Source organism: Erpetoichthys calabaricus, chromosome 2 (genome assembly GCF_900747795.2).
Source record: "Erpetoichthys calabaricus chromosome 2, fErpCal1.3, whole genome shotgun sequence".
In the NCBI taxonomy this organism is placed as follows: domain Eukaryota; kingdom Metazoa; phylum Chordata; class Cladistia; order Polypteriformes; family Polypteridae; genus Erpetoichthys; species Erpetoichthys calabaricus.
In genome coordinates this window covers 268,639,202-268,655,808 of record NC_041395.2, presented here as the reverse complement: position 1 = coordinate 268,655,808, position 16,607 = coordinate 268,639,202, and the positions used below count along the sequence as shown (strand labels likewise).

The 16,607-nt window shown below is 36.3% G+C and overlaps 2 protein-coding genes across 2 annotated transcripts in view; one reads left to right on the top strand and one right to left on the bottom strand.

Annotated features, from left to right (window-relative positions):
- ascc1 (activating signal cointegrator 1 complex subunit 1) overlaps positions 1–3,261 on the bottom strand; it is a 36,713-nt gene extending 33,452 nt beyond the window's left edge. Inside the window, exons 1-2 of the mRNA XM_028795518.2 lie at positions 2,864–3,261; positions 2,586–2,685 (exon numbers count right to left, since the gene is read on the bottom strand). Of these exons, the coding sequence (XP_028651351.1) occupies positions 2,586–2,685; positions 2,864–2,975 (212 nt within the window). The 5' untranslated portion in view covers positions 2,976–3,261. The remainder of the gene's footprint in view (positions 1–2,585; positions 2,686–2,863) is intronic.
- Positions 3,262–6,129: 2,868 nt separating this feature from the next.
- The window catches only part of anapc16 (anaphase promoting complex subunit 16), a 30,747-nt gene continuing 20,269 nt past the window's right edge, over positions 6,130–16,607 (top strand). Inside the window, exons 1-3 of the mRNA XM_028795515.2 lie at positions 6,130–6,295; positions 10,131–10,275; positions 14,944–15,018. Of these exons, the coding sequence (XP_028651348.1) occupies positions 10,134–10,275; positions 14,944–15,018 (217 nt within the window). The 5' untranslated portion in view covers positions 6,130–6,295; positions 10,131–10,133. The remainder of the gene's footprint in view (positions 6,296–10,130; positions 10,276–14,943; positions 15,019–16,607) is intronic.

The following is a 16,607-nucleotide window of genomic DNA, read 5'->3' as shown; positions in this document are numbered from 1 at the left end:
CAGACATGACATTCTACTGTCCAGAATGGAGAATATGCTGGGTATCTCTGGCACTGCCCCTCCAGTGGTTGAAGTCTTATCTGACTGATAGGCAAGAGTTTGTTAGTCTTGGCAACAGCAGATCCAGCTCAGCGCCAGTCACACAAGAAGTCCCTCAGGGCTCTGTCCTCAGTCCTCTGCCTTTCTGTATTTACATGCTTCCCCTTGGCCATATTATCCGTAGCTACGGACTGGGTTATCATTTTTATGTAGATGATACTCAACTCTACTTCAATGTTAAAAGTGGAACTTCATCAGAGCTTTCTCAGCTCACAACCTGCCTTAGTAAAATTAAAACTTGGATGGAGCAGAACTCCAGAACTTATTAAATTGCAATAAATCTGAACTCCTGCAAATTGGGACTAAAATGCAACTTAATAAAATGAGCTCCTTCCCAGTCTATCTTGGCGGTGATCTCATCAGACATGCCTCTACTGTAAAAAAAATCTTGGTGTCATTTTTGATTCCTCCCTCTCTTATTCCGCCCACATAAATCACATTAAGAAACTTTCTTACTTTCACCTCTGTAACATATCCTGTGTTCACTCCATCCTCTCCTTCTCTAATGCTGAGAAACTTGTCCATGCTTTTATCACATCCCGCATCAATTATTGTAATTCCCTACTGGTAGGTGCCCCTTCTAATCTTCTACCACAGCTCCAGCTTATTCAAAACTCAGCTACAAGAGTCCTTACTCGAACCAGCAGCAGCGAGCACATCACACCCATCCTGCTCTGTCTTCATTGGCTCCCTGTGTCTTACAGAATCGCATATAAAATCCTACTAATAACCTACAAAGCCTTAAATAACCTCTCGCCAAACTACATCAGTGACCTTCTCCGTCACTATGTGCCTGCCAGCCCACTAAGGTCCTCTGATTCTGGCAATCTTGTTGTACCCCACACTAATCTACACTCAATGGGTGTCAGGGCCTTCAGCTGTATAGCGCCCAGACTCTGGAATGACCTACCGAAATTGCTACCTACCCTTAAAGAGAAAAGCTTTATATAAATTACAGATTAGATAACAAATTAAAATTTAGCTTGCGAAAGGTCACTTCAAATTCTAAACAGTGTTTTCCTTATTTACATGTCAGATACCCATATCTGCCAGCAAAAAGATCCTCAAATTGGTTGGTCCAAGCTATTTAAATGACAGCAAAGTCACATACATACAGTATGTGTATTCGTAGGCCTGTAACGGACTCTTGAATGTGCAACCTGTAGAAACAATGGTGTGGTGATCCAAGCATCACCTAACCTGCATGTCTTGCAAAACAGTCAACACAAGAACACCTCAATATTATGCCATACATATATTTTCCAACTTGTTTAAAAATAAGAATGTGTTTATTTTGCCATAGATATATAGATAAGACTTTATTTATTCCCAATATGGCAAAAAAAAGCATTTTCTATCTTTTCAATATCATTAACAGTGCTTGCATACTTTTTTACAATTTCAAAGTTATAAAAGTGTTATTTTAAGTGAGATAAAGGTTATATTGTAATTTTTTACTATAAACAATTTAGGAAATTTGACTTGGGAAATGATACAAATATGTAGCAGTATGATTGTGACTTTAAAAAACTGCAATTATTTTTCAGATTTCATCTGCCCATATCTCTACTCCATACATCATTTTTGTCTTACCAGCGTCTTAAAAACCCTGCCTTTAAGCTTCACCTTAAGTTTTCTATCACACAATACTGATAGTTTCTTCCAAATGTTCCATCTATACGGGACTATGTGGATTTTCTTCACATTTAATTATCCATTTGGGTTGATAGATAGATAGATAGATAGATAGATAGATAGATAGATAGATAGATAGATAGATAGATAGATAGATACGAGTACTTTATTAATCCCAGTAACCATTGGTCCTAGGTATTTAAAAGTATTCACTCTTTTAATAGCTCTCCCAGCAAGTTAACTTTGGAATCCTGATCATCTTCAAACTTCAAATATTCTCTCTTCTTATTTCTCTTCAGTCCTCCACCTTCCAAAGACCTTCTCCATTCTTGCAACTTCCTCTTTTCTGGTGCTACACAACACAATGTTATCAGGAAAAACCATGCAGCAAGGCAATTGGTCTTTATTCCAAGAGTCAACACATCCATAAGCATATTGAAGAGGTAAGGACTTCAAGGAGATCCCTGGTGCAGACCTACTCTAACTGGGTCTGTTACCCCAACACTGCTTTAAACTGCTTTCATACATATCCTGGGCAATCCTCACGTACTTCTCGGTTACTCCTTTCTCCCTCATGTACCTCCATATTTATTGACGAGAACCCTATCACAAGCCTTCTCCTAATCAATAAACACCATCCGCCAGCCTTTGTTTTTCTCAATGCTCCGCTGTTCCTCTCCTTGGCATACATCCAAACATAACATTTTAATAGGAACATCAAATATTTAGATCCTACTATCTTCTAATATTTTAAAACATACTTTTTCAAATTCAAAATACTTTGAAGGAAAACGCGCTATACACACACACACACACACACACACACACACACACACACAGAGTGGACGTACTTGTAAAGGACACTTGGTACATCTATAGCACAACGATATCCTTTATCGGTCTGTTCAATCTGAAGAGAGTCACATGGCTCGTCCGTACAAAGTGAATTTTCTGCAGAATAAAAAAATACCACGTTAGACAAAAATTGTAACTGATTAATAATTTGATTCGTAAGATCAAATTATACGGAACAAATTATAGTATACACGTATACTCAAATGTTCCCATTTTAACGTAGCAATAAGATCGCGTATATACACAAAACCACAGCAGTACTGTATGTCTGCACCTGCATAAGAAAATTCCTCTTCTTCGTCATTTTGATACGTTTGCTCTTTGACTGCATTTTTTCGGTATATTCGTCCATTTATGTTAATCAATGTCGGTCTCAGCACATCCATTTTACAGCTGCCAAGTTAGTAAATGTTTGCACACTGTTGGCGTTGTAATCCTTTAGGGACAGCAAAACACTACAATTTTTTGTAAAAAAGAGAGAGTCTGATTGTCATTTTACAGTGACTCGGTTATATAGGAGGACTAATTAGTAAAGATAATCCTATTATATAACACTTATGACTTTACTGCAAACATTTTGCTTAAATCTCGTTGATACTCCATCACCACACGTTTATAAATACAAACACAGCCCGTGTACATCAGAATAAACAGCTCGCACAACAACGAAAAGCAGTTCCGTTCCTAAAAAACCTCCCCTGTAAACATGCGCCTCCAATTTCGTGTTCCTTCCAAAGAATTTGTCACTTTTCCCAGTCATAAATACGACGAGGACTCTTCAGGAAAAACAAAAGCTGAAAATAATTCATAATATTCCATGACCTAATATATACTATTACATAACATTGTGCCACTGTCAACCCTGCTTAATCCAGTTTTGTTACTTTGTACATTTAAGCGATTGTTACAAAATATCACGCGATTCTTTAGAACCGACGTTACAGTTTCCGAGTGGAAATCTCTTTTTTTGTTTCTTTGTTTAAAAAACCCTTAAAATACGAGAGACTATAATTACGGTTTGAGCAAAATCCTTTAAACTTGGAGAGAAAAAATAATTATTTGAGAGGAATTACTTCAAAAACCTTTACATTTCCATGTAAATGTATGGAGTACTTAAACCCAGTTGAAATTAGTTGTTTTAACCACACTGGAAGGAAGTAGGTGGATGTAACTTATTTGTGTTACTCAGACCTATTTAAACTATCAGCTGTGAGCGTAAAAACAGTTTTGTTAAGCAAAGTTGCTGAATGTTTATAAAATTAAAATATCTTAAATGCACACTCGTGCATTACATGGTGATTTCATATCAATTAAAGGAAACCAAAAACAAACCTTGATTTCTGACATTTTATTCTTAAACTGAAATGACAAGTCATCATTATTAAAAGATATTGTAAGGTAGATAGTCGCACCAAAGGTAATTAGCATACAGCATCTTATGTCAGGAGCCTGCTCATGTGGTTAAAGGTGTGTTTCTCGCTTTCCGATGTAAATGCGCAGCCCACCAAGGGAGCGAGAGACGGGGATGACTTTATAGGATCATCATAGATCAACAGCGTCAGTTTCAAAGTTGGCCCTCTTGGTGAATCGAGCGTGATCGTTAGAGCTGGGGTCGTGGATCCACAACGTGAATCCACCGCGACCGTTAGAGCCTCCTTGGTGAATCGAGAGTGATTGTTAGGGCTGCGATTAGCCGTGACCCACTGCCGTTATAATAAATAAGGAGCTCGCGACCGTGGCCCATGTGTTGGAGAAACACTTGATTACAGTGTAGGCAAATGCACCCAAAGCCACCTTCATAATCACACAAATCATTGGCACTTAAAATAGTGCTAAAGTCTTTATCAACTTAAATAGTGATAAAGTCTTTATCTGTCTCTGATGTTCAATTAAAATGTGCTCGATACAGTCCGGCTTCAAGAGAAACCACTCGACTAAGACGGCTCTGCTAACGGTTGGTCGAACAGCTGCGACGTTCTTTCTTTTCTGCCTTTGACACCGCCAACCACAACTTCCTTCATGCCACCCTATCTGACACTGGCATCACTGTAAATGCTCTCAGATGAATCGAGTCCTACATCTCAGGCAGGTCAACTTTCCCTGGCGAGGACAGTTGTCAAAAACACACCAGACATGAATAGGAGTACCCCAATGATCTGTGCTGTGTCCTCTGCTTTTCTCTCTATACACCACCATTGACTCCGTCATCCGTTCCCATGGTTTCTCTTATCAATGCTATGTCGACGATAAACGGCTGTACCTGTTTTTCCCTCAGGATGACAACATCAGTATCAGTTAGAGTCTGTGCTTGCCTTACTGATATCTCAACATGGACGTAGGACCGCTATCTACAGCTCAACATAAAAAACAGAGCTTCTTGTGATCCTAGCCAGCCGGTCTGTTCAACTCCCCATCTCTGTACAGCTTGGCTCACTGTCACTGACACCTGCCAAGTCAGTACGCAACCTTGGGGCGGTGATTGATGAGCAGCTATCTTTTTCTGAACACATTTCTACTGTTTCTCGTTCATGTAGGTTCACGCTGTACAACATCCGCAAGATCAGACCTTATCTGCCAGAGTATGCAACACGACTTCTGGTCCAGGCTTTGGTCTTCTCGTGTATGGACTATGGCAACTCTCCTCTGGCAGGAGTTCCCACATATGCTATCAAGCTGATGCAGACGTTCCAGAATGCAGCTACCCGTCTTGTATTTAGCCATCCGAGACAGACACGTCAGTCATCTCTTTAAGTCGCTACATTGGCTCCCTTTAGCAGCACGTATTAAGTTCAATTCCCTGATGCTTGCCTACAAAGTTGCCAATGGGTCAGCACCTGAGTATATGGAGACACTGGTGAAGTGCTATACACCTGCTCACCCATTCAGATCTACCAGGGAATAGTGTGTAGTGATGCTGTCTCTTTGTGGTATCAAGTTTCAATCCAGACTCTTTGTAGTTCCTAGTTTGTGGAAGGAGCTGCCCATATGCACACTACTGACTCCCTCAATGTATTTAAGAAGCAATTGAAGACACATCTGTTCTGTGAATTTCTGTCCAAAAAAAAACCTATTCTCTATAATATTTTATATTGTTTGTTAATTTGTTGTTTAAGATTAATTGCTGTGTTGATTTTAATCTATAATTGTAAATTATTAGTTATTACATCTCTTCACAATGGCAATCAATTTTAGTTACCTGTCCAATTACACTTGCTGAACAGGCCCTAGCCCAATTTTACTTGATTATGATTACGTCTTTTGTAAATTGCTTTGGATAAAACTGTCTGTCAAGCAAATAAATGTAAATGTAAGGTTAAAGGGGCATGTAATTGTAAATAGATAGTTTTAGTTGTTACAAAATTGTGCACAATTTCAAGAAATTATTCCAAATCATTTATTCCTCCCATAATGGATTTAGAAACCCACCGATTGGCGCCAATCTGGCAACTGTTGCTAGCTATACAAGTTGTAAAGCTTGGTTGCAATAAGAAACATTACCCGCAAGAGGTCGCGCAAATTGCACGATACCGCAAAGGTTTTTTTCTTCTTTGCCGTAAAGTGCCGTAAAGCGGCGAGTTGCTTAAGGCTTTGACTACAAACAATCACTTTAGGTTTAGTGTTAAGACGCCTTTGTTTTTAAAAGTTAAATTAAGTTTGATGGTGACAGACATCCTGATCTTGGATCTATCTACTAAGCGTTAAGAAGGTCGGTCATTGTTGGGATTACTTTATAGTCCAACTCTTGATAAAGGGGCATGTTGATATGTGTGTTTGCTTGTCACTAGAATGAGAGAAGGTGAAGAGTTCGATTGTTTTGTATCAGAATTGATGCTTTATCCGGAGGTGACGATCATGGTTGTTGACCAAGAAAACGATGCATTATATAAATCATTTCTAAAACGGTGTTCAAAGCGGTGTATGATGTCCGTCCTCCTGCCTCAGACTCTCAGCCCATGCTGCCAGCAGCAGAAGCACATACAAGTTATTTGCATACTTAGGTGCTCACGAGAATCGGTAACTTTTTAAACTATTTGTTGATTACCAGCAGATAAAAATACGGGGACGTGAGGGAATGTTGGAGGCTTCGTCCTCCATTATCTGGAATTACGCCCATTAAAAACAAATGTAGTGCGTCTGAAGTGACCTTCAAAACAGTTTTGGGTACAAATAAGCTGCGTGCGTGTGTGTTTATTTGCCTGATGATGTCAGTGCATGTAGGAATTTGAAATCAGCCGCAATTTATTTTATTTATTTATTTATTTATTTTATGGACATCAATTGCACAAGATATACAACTTATTCTTATCTTTATTATATGTGCTTTCTTCGGACTGTTTTTAAGTTGTTATATTGCTTCGGTCTACAGCCTCACACCTCCAAGTGACAGGGTTAAGGGTCTGGCCCAGTCACCTATTTTTAAAGCATGTACATCAGTTTTCTTCCTACACCCATAAAACGCACATGTTTTTAAGCGAGCTGGTATGGATATCAATGTGTCTGGCCCTTGTCCACTGTGTGCAACTGCTTTGTGTCATGCTCTTCCATTACTCTGATTTGGATTTAGTGCATTTGAAAATTAATGGGTGGACTGTTAATAGCAGTATCTTCCACTGTTTGCTATGCATGACATGCAGATTTCACACTATCTTCTGAAAACAGTTTTTCCAGTACAGGGTCATAGGTACCTTGAGCCCATCCTGGCAGTTACAACCCAATAAAGCAAATGGTACTATATGGGATTCAGTCCCATCATATGGCCACTAATGTACATGCCAAGGTAAGCCAATGTTGTATCTCAAACAAACTGGTTAACACCGCAGTCTTTGAACACTGAAAAAAATGCAAGCTCCATACCAAGGACACCTTGGGCAGTAAATAAACTGTTGTCCAACTGAATTTAGGCACTGGTCTGCCAATTATTAAGGTTTGCTTAAGACATTAATAGGTATTTACTATGCATATCTGCAGATAGGCAGAATTGTATAACTATTGAAATACCAGTTGTTCTGTGGGTCTGACTTATATGATTTAATAAAGAGGTGTGAATTCTACTTAATATTGACATGAAGACCACTGCACTTTGAACAGATGTTCTAATGATCATTAGTGGATTGTAAGTAGGGAAAATCCTAATTGCACATTTAGGTCCAGTATGAGTTGGTCATGGATTTTAAGATTACATTGTCATTTTTATGTTAAGATACTTTATATCTGTAGTTAAAGTTTAAATGAATTATTAAAGAATATTACTAAAATAGTAGGATTTTCACTTTAAAAAGCAGACAAATGTAAATGAAGTGGAAAAGTGAAAGTAGGGAATGGTAGTGTCCATTAAGTGTGATCATAGCTTATATCTTTTTAAGTTTCTTAACTAAATTTAACCAAGTCCTGTTGAATATTTGTGTCTACAGAATGAGAACTGGTTCAGTCCGGTAAGGTATTAAGATGAACTAATCTTTGATAAGGAATAGGACATAAGCAAACAACATCAATCATTAAAGAGCAGTTCTCGAAAACTGGTCAAGCATTCCTTTATCTTTTCTCCTTTGCGCAAATTTCAATCTAATATATTTCAAAATAGGCCTTCACATTTTTTAACATGAAATTGATAACTGTAGTGTCAGAAATATGTTTAATGATTTTCATACTGTATAATAATTTCTGATCTTATTTGTATATACAACAGAATTGTTTGACATACATGTAAATTCTGAGTGAAAATGTCAAATTTTTTGAAAATTTGTATATGGTTAGTTTCAACAAAAATATGAGGCATGATTATTGGTGATACATTGTCAGTCTCTCCTTTTAAATAAATAATTGATTGTTAGTATGGATAGCTTGTGTACATCAGTTCAGTCTGCACTATTGCAGTGAAGAGTTGTTTGACAAGTGTCTTTTAAAATGCATCCATCAAAACAGTTTAGGCAGAGCTGAAATTACTTCCTCAGTATCCTATGTTAATAAAAAATATTTATGTATGTCAACTTGTAATTGCTCCTCTGGGAGAAGTTATGGTCAGATAAACCTCATTGATATACTACTACTGTTACTTATACTCTATGTGAATGTAATATGCAAATACTGTACATATATTTATTTTAAATATGTGTGACAGCTTTGTCCACTTGTTTCTGTATACACATTTTTTATAACAGTTTAAGTGATTTGGAAGATTTCACGCAGTGATTCAGAGATGGGAAATGAACTGTGTTTTAATGCCCATTGTCTTAGCTATGTCACCACACTGCCTGACTAAACATGGCAGTGAAAACACTTTTTTTTTTGTTGACATCATTTAGGTCTGTTTGTTATGTATACAATCTATGACATTTCCACCATCTATCAGTTAGTATAACATGTGTGATCCTTTATGGGAGCTGGAGCCTGTCCTGTTAGCACTGGGAATGAGGTTGCAACATTGAAAGAGATGCAGTAAATTAGAAAGCACACTCTCACACCCACACCCATATTCACTCACTCTGTGTGCCAATTTGGAGCTGACATATCATCTGAACATGCATGGCTTTGGGGTTAAAGAAGAACTCTAAGAAAAAAATATATGAAAATAAAAAAAATTAAATAGTCACATTCCTAATCTGGGATCCTGAGTTGGTTTGTCAAGTGGTGGGTGCGGCAATACTGTACGCTGTATCTGCGCGTGCTGCTAACTTTTCTGTCTCTCTCTCTCTCTCTCTCTCTCTCTCTCCCCAGATATTCAGCATGAGGCTGGGTGTTTCAATTTGATCATCAGAACTTAACCCATGATTATGAAAGTAGATCTAAAATTTTTTACATTAACTGATTAACCAGAGTGAAAATATATATCCTCATCTTCCTCCTCAAACCTACATAATCCATAACAAATTCATAGAAGCCCAGCATCTGTCCTGTCGACATTGAACGCAAAGTAGCAGCAGCCTTTGCTGGTTAGGAAGCTAGTGTCTATCACAAGGCCATACGCATCCACATTCAAACATAGCTGATTTAGTGTCTCCAGCTAATGTATTCTAAATGTTTCTGGGGATGGGAGAGGATAACCCGCTGAGATAAAGGGAGAAAATTCATATTTTACATGGGCATCAACTGGGGATCAGAACACTGCATCCATGAAGCAGCAGCACTACTGCACCATTCTCAGTTTAAAGTATTATGTGTAGCACAGTTGTGGGATAAAATATGCAAAGTAAAATGTATTTCATGAATTTATGAACAAAGAGAAATTAGCCAAACAAAAATGAGCATTGGAGCAAATGTTAATGGGTTTTAATTTATGTTAAATGCTAAAAAGGTATAGTCTATTATCATTAAGTGCTGTATTATACTGTATGGTGAAGCAGCGGTAGAGTGCTTTATTCCAGTTTTACAAGAATTGGTTAACTGTTGGATGTCATTTTTCTGGGGTAATGTGAGAAACAAAAAGCATAGACTTCAGCTGTGATAAGCAAAAAATTGACAATATATTTAATTTCAGTAGCCAATAATAATATTCTTACTGAGAGGTCTGTTCTAATACAATAATATTATACTTTCTGTTGAAGAGTATGGCAGCTTCATCATCTTCCTCTTCAGCTGGTGGTGTTAGTGGAAGCTCAGTTACAGGATCAGGTTTCAGCGCTTCTGAACTTCTTCCTCCTCGAAAGGTTCTACTTACATATCCTAAAGGAGCTGGGGATATGATGGAAGGTTAGCATTTTGGATTATTTTAAGATAATTGCAATTGCCAATCAGCCTTTTTCTACTTTTACTTTGTAATAGTAATGGCTGTCTAGTGGTGGAATAAGCGACTTTGATCCTGAAGTTTCACATTATACAGGTATATTATTTTCATTTTTTAAGACCAATTTATTGAATTGCATTCTACTTCCAGCTTTTTTCAGATCATTTGATTAGAATTAAAACAATTTAACTCAAAGTTCAGTCTGTAGATTCGAAGTAACATTAAAAGTTATGAGTCTGCTGTATCAATCAGATACAGGTTTGAAGGATATTGAATGGCCTGCCTCTTTGTTAGATATGATACACTTCAAAATCAGATTGAAATTAATTGTAGCCAGTGACATTTCCAGATTGGTTATTAATAGAAAAACACAAATGACATAATACAGATCTAGTAGCAATGATCCACATTGTTTGGCAGTGTAAATATTCCCCCACCAACTCTCATCATTCCGCGCATGCCTCAGGAGAGTCCCTGATTTATATACAGTGTTTGTCTTAGCTTGTCACATTTATTAAAATCAATAATTTTTGAGCATTGAATAATGCGAACGCAAACAGATTATTGTAGATTCTGATATTTTGCCTGAAGTGTTTGTGGATTTCACTTTCACCAGTAACAAATCTTTTATTTCTCGCGGATATGCCTATTCATTGGGAAGACACAATACTTTTCCCTGATGGCAATACGAATTAGACGATCTACAAGTCTCTGACTTAAACTTTAAAGCCAAAATATACGTACATACTTCTGTCATATCATCTATGTCCATATATTCGATTAGCTGTTCTGTTATTTCACCAAGTAATAATTTCCATTTGTTAGTGCTAATGCAATCTTTACTATCAGTTTTTTGAGACGTTCGAATTTTAGTACTTTCATAATCTCTAACCTGCTCTGCATGTGTATCACGCCAACGTTTTTGAACCTCTTTACGATGTTCTACTTTGTCTTCTACTCTTTGTCTTTTCTTCTTCTACTGTTTGTCTTTTATTTCCACCCCCGCTTGGACCTATTTTCAATTCATCTCTTGGCACAAAACCTTGTCTCGCGGGATTTGAAATTATCTCTCTGAAAATGTCTCATCTCTATGAAAAAGTCTCCTCTTGTCCCAAGATTTTTTTATATAATATATATTTATATATTGTTACACGAGGCTGAGGCTCAATACTTTACCAAAACCAGCTTTATTCATCTTGAAAACAGGAACAGCATGGTTATTTATTGTAGTGGGATCTACCACTCTCCTATACACAGATACAACAATCAAGCAGGGTTGTGGCCAAGTAATAATGTTCCTTGCATCACCCATCGACGACGGGCACTTACAGCCCGAATGCGATCGGCTCAGATTTGCATTTGCTGCGACCCACTACAGATCTGGGAGCCTGTGGTTGCCCCGGCAACTGATAGGCTGTCTTCCACAGACGTGGCGATTATGCTTCGGGATGATTTTTGACGTGTCATCCCGTTGGGAGGGAGTTTCAAAAGAGTTTAGAAACCTTTCAATATATATAATACACACACACACTCTTATCAGAAAGCCAGCATTTTTTTTATTATTATTATTATTAATGTACATTTTCAAGTCATTGAAATCTAGTCCTTGTCTTGTTTCATCTAGATCAAGTCCCAAAATTTGGACCAGCTTTATTTTGCAGCTACCATTAAGCCAAAAGTGTTAAATGTCTAATAATTTACATACAAAGCTGTCATGCACAGGTGTATGTGGGTTATTTTTGCTTTATGTATGTCCATTAAAACCTTGCACTATGCTAAGATGCTTTATAGAAGAATAATGGAGCAATGATGATTTCAGTATTTCTATTAAATATTCAGACAGATGAGTACAATGAAATCAACATGGCAAGTACCACAAAAGATAAAAATTAACACTGACAGATTCGAAGAGGAGTCTACAAGTATACCTGACAATTATTGAGTGGACAGTCTTTTAGATTCTGGCTATTTTATGAATGTTTTCAGTCTAAAAACATTATGTAAATTAGATTTTCAAGTTAAGACCACAATAGAAAGTATAAAGTATGCATTAAAAACACACATTTTCTGGATTATTTAGAAAAGTTGTTGATTTTTATTTGGCTTACTTTAAAATTATATATCAAGTGCTAATATAAGCCAGCAAAGAGTGAAATCCAGAAAAAATTACAACGAAAGGTAGTTGAGAAAACCAGATGCAATAAAAAGCTATAATAATCACTGACATTCTCAGGCAAGGGTAACCAACCTCCAGTCTGATTAGTATTTGAAAAAGTAATTCTTCTAGTTTTATAATTTAATATACCTTAATGTGGTAGTGCTACAGACAAGCATGGCAAAAGTATGAGGAGAATTGTTTTCACTAGTATATTTTAAAAGCTGTCATTTTTTTTTATTTTTCAGGACTAAATAATTAGGAATGGAGTTTATAATTGTTTTAAAAAATGTAGTGTCCCTTAAACCTGAAGAGTTTGAATATATTAGCTGATAAGGTTTCTTCTGCGTTTAACTTATTTGTATCATTAAAATTAGCACAAAGTGCTAAATTGTCTTCTTTTCCGTATTTACTACAAATATTTGCATGTGCTGTTTTAAGAAAAAGCACTAGTTGTGTGTGAAACTCCATATACTTTGTCATATATGAAGGAAAAGGAATCATATTTTAACTTAGTAATACTCAGTAACCAGTAATCTGTTCTTTAAACACATGTTATCCTTGTCACACTCACAATAAGCCCCACATTTTAGTTATAGATAATAAAGTAATTGTGTAATTGTCTTTAGCTTTTGATCATTTTCACCTAAATCAGTAAAATAAGTTTATCACAAATCCTGCTTTTTGGTAATGTAAAATGGTTGGAGAGATAATACAGGCTCATAATCTTGGGCATTTTTTGTTGTGGCATGTCCCATCTTTCCTGTTTTGTTTTCTATTATAGTGTCTGTCATTCACAATTATTACAAAAAATATTATACATCAGTGGGAACATGTATTAAAGGCTGCCTTAGATATTGTACATTTTCATACCCTGTGTCCTGGTTTCATGTGACACATGCAATACCAGTACGCTCTCTGGATGTTCTTATGTAGTGTTCTGCTGTTCTTGAACAATTTTTGTAGAAGTCATTAAGTACGGGTTGCAGCATTTGCCACAGAAAATCTGCCTGCGGTGATGCCTGCCCTTATTTACACCTACATAATGGAACAAATCTTGCTTAATGTTAAAACCAGTTCCAGCATCTCTTTGCCGAAGAGACAGTAATGATTTAATTTCAGCAAACACTAAGGAACAGAAAGTGTGGGTGAAGGACATTAAAGACAGTTTGTTATACTTTTCCTGTCAGTTGATTTTAACAGGATGTGCACTACATCTTTAAGGTTTGAAACTCTGTTCATATTTTTCCCAGAAATATTGTGTTTATTTGTGTGTGCTGTATTTGAAATTTTTGTATTACAAAAATCACAAAAAAAGTACTGACATTGACTTCAGTAAAGCTCATCATTTACAGCATATTACTGGATGTTAGATGGAGCCCAGAAATCAATGTGTTACCATTACAGTTTTCTCCAGTATAAATTTGCCTCAGTATAAAATTGATCAAAAATAGTTACATTACCTTCATCAAGCTCAGATGAGTACTGATAAAATTACTGGAAACTCAAAAATGTTTTAATTCGTTATTCTGTTAGGATTTCAAAGGTTTTCATACTTTCTGTCGCATTAAACCATATCATAGACTTATGAGCTTTCATGCAAAGTCATACCATGAACCAGGCTAGTGCTAATCATTTGTGTTATCTATGGCAAACTCTTTTTGTAAATCTAAATTTTAATCCCTTCTCTGTTCTGAACTGTTTCCATGTGGAATACAGTACACCTTGATAGTTTGTCAGTATCAATACTTATCCTTGTTACATGGTATAAATAACAAGATCCACAGCCCTGGCAATGATAAGTGAATTGCTCTAGTTAAAATTTCTTCCATTTTTTAACAACAGTGAATTAAACAGAGGCTTGGAGCTACCCGCCATCTGCAGTGTAGGTTGTTTAAGATGTACGTGTTTGGATGTCGACGGAGATTACAATTATGGGTGACTTTAGGATAAATTATTTCTCAAATTTGTTGTGTTACAACAATAAATAACATCCGAGTTGCACAGCTTACATATGGCTTTGCTTTTATCCAGTCGTCCTTTACCAACAACCGTTTGAAACCATAGTAAGTCCACACATCTCATTTAAGCGTCAAAGACGCTGATCTCGATTAAAGAGGGCACACCATTTTATGCGAGATAGTAAAGTGCTTTTTAAATAGAAAGTCTTAACTTAAGAATGAAGATAAGCAAAAATCTATATATAGTAATTGAGATTCACAAGATCGATCTTGAGACTTTAAGGACTGATATCAAATCGTTTAAAGAAAAAGTAACGATTAATCAGAAAATCAATATTTTACCCAGGCCTATATACCTTTATACACGTTATGAAATATGTATTTTTCTTTGCTGATATAAACTTATTTCATTTCCTTCCTTCCTTATTTTTGTAAAAACCAAGCTTTATAGTCTAAGCATCACCATTAAAACCAGTGTCCGAATCCTTGTGATTAAATTGATCTTTTTCTGTTTTCAGATGGCTCGGACAGGTTCTTGTGTGAGTCTGTATTCAGTTTCCAGGTTGCATCAACCCTAAAACAAGTTAAACACGGTAAGTATGTTTACTAGTGAATCCTAAATTCAGATTTAAGTTTTCCCTGAAAATGTTTATTTCAAATTAGTAGTCATTTTTTGTAACTGTTTAATATTATGAGTACTTCAATATGAATTGAAAATGTAAACCTGACTGGGAGGAAACTGTCATCGCATGTTCATATGTTTTTCTGAAATATGTTTTAACTGAAATTGTACTTACCACGGAATCTCAGAAATATCTGGTAAGCAGAAAGAATTAACAGACCTATTTAGTTCTTATCTATTACTATGTGATTTGGAACAAAAACATGCTTAAAGTTTATCATTCTAACGCTGAGTTCATTTTGCATAGTGTGCATTATTTTCAGAAGTATTTTTTAAATTCACATAGTTTATTCTTATTATATTTAAACAAATACATCAAATAAATAAATTATAAAATACAAGTATATCCATTTATTATTTGGTAATATGTTCTATATTATGTATAGTGGTGCTAAGTTCAGCCCTGACAAAGAGACTGGCTGTAAGGGTTTTACTGGAAATGATCTCATAATCAAAAACCAATCTTAGAGCCAATAACAGATTGTGTTTTTTGTAAAGAAAACCCTTCACTTACTGCATTTTCACTCTATCTGTATTCTGAATTATTCTAAAGATTAAGCAAAAATGTAGTTTTTCACTTTTATAACTTGTTGGCATATAGAAGGGGTCAGTTAAAGGTATTATACACCAAACTGTATAGGTAATTCATGATAACACATCAGCTGTTCCTATAGCTTTTGCAGCTTGTCACACAAAATCGCACATCCTTACCACTGATTAGTGCTGCATGATAGAAGTAAGATAATGACTTGCAGAAAATAAAACTATTGGGCTCGCTCAACACTGACTTTACATGAACAGCATGATATTAGAAAACCCATACAATAAATCCATGCAAACAGCATAATCCTTAACACACTAGACAGTTGGGAAGGGAAGGAAATCCTCATCATTCAGTCCTCCCTGCAGTTACATTAGAACTACACCAAAGGAACTGACATCCTTAAGAACACTAAACACGATATTGCTGTAATTCTAACTACCCATGCCAGAAAACCAATTATAAAAGAGTTCACTTCAACTTTCCCACTAAGCAATAAAGTTGTAGGTTTCTGTTCATTGACTTGAACCTCCTGAGTAGTTTTACCTTCCATTTGCTATGAAGTGTGTTCGATAAATCCTTTTTGAAGGTTAGCTGATTCAGCTAGGGTTGTATTTTAGTAGAGAATGAGAGTTCTTTCTCATGGCAACTGAGATCTCAAGTGTTGGTATGCGTGTAAATGTAGTGAGCCCAGTGGACATCATCTTGAAAGCACTACAGCAGCTTTGAACAAGCTTTTACAAGGGCATTTTTTTGGCATTAGAGCTCATTAGTCAAATTTGCAGAAACTGGTAAGCAACAGAAAACTGAGCCTCTGTGATATCTGTCTTTTGTCAAATCGAGTAGCAGTTTTCTTTTCCAACACTCAGAAGTGTTTGACTGACCATTGTGGTAGCAATTTCTATGCCTTTGCTGTTGGTTCACAGTTCTTCAAATTTAGCATCAGACTGCAAACTACT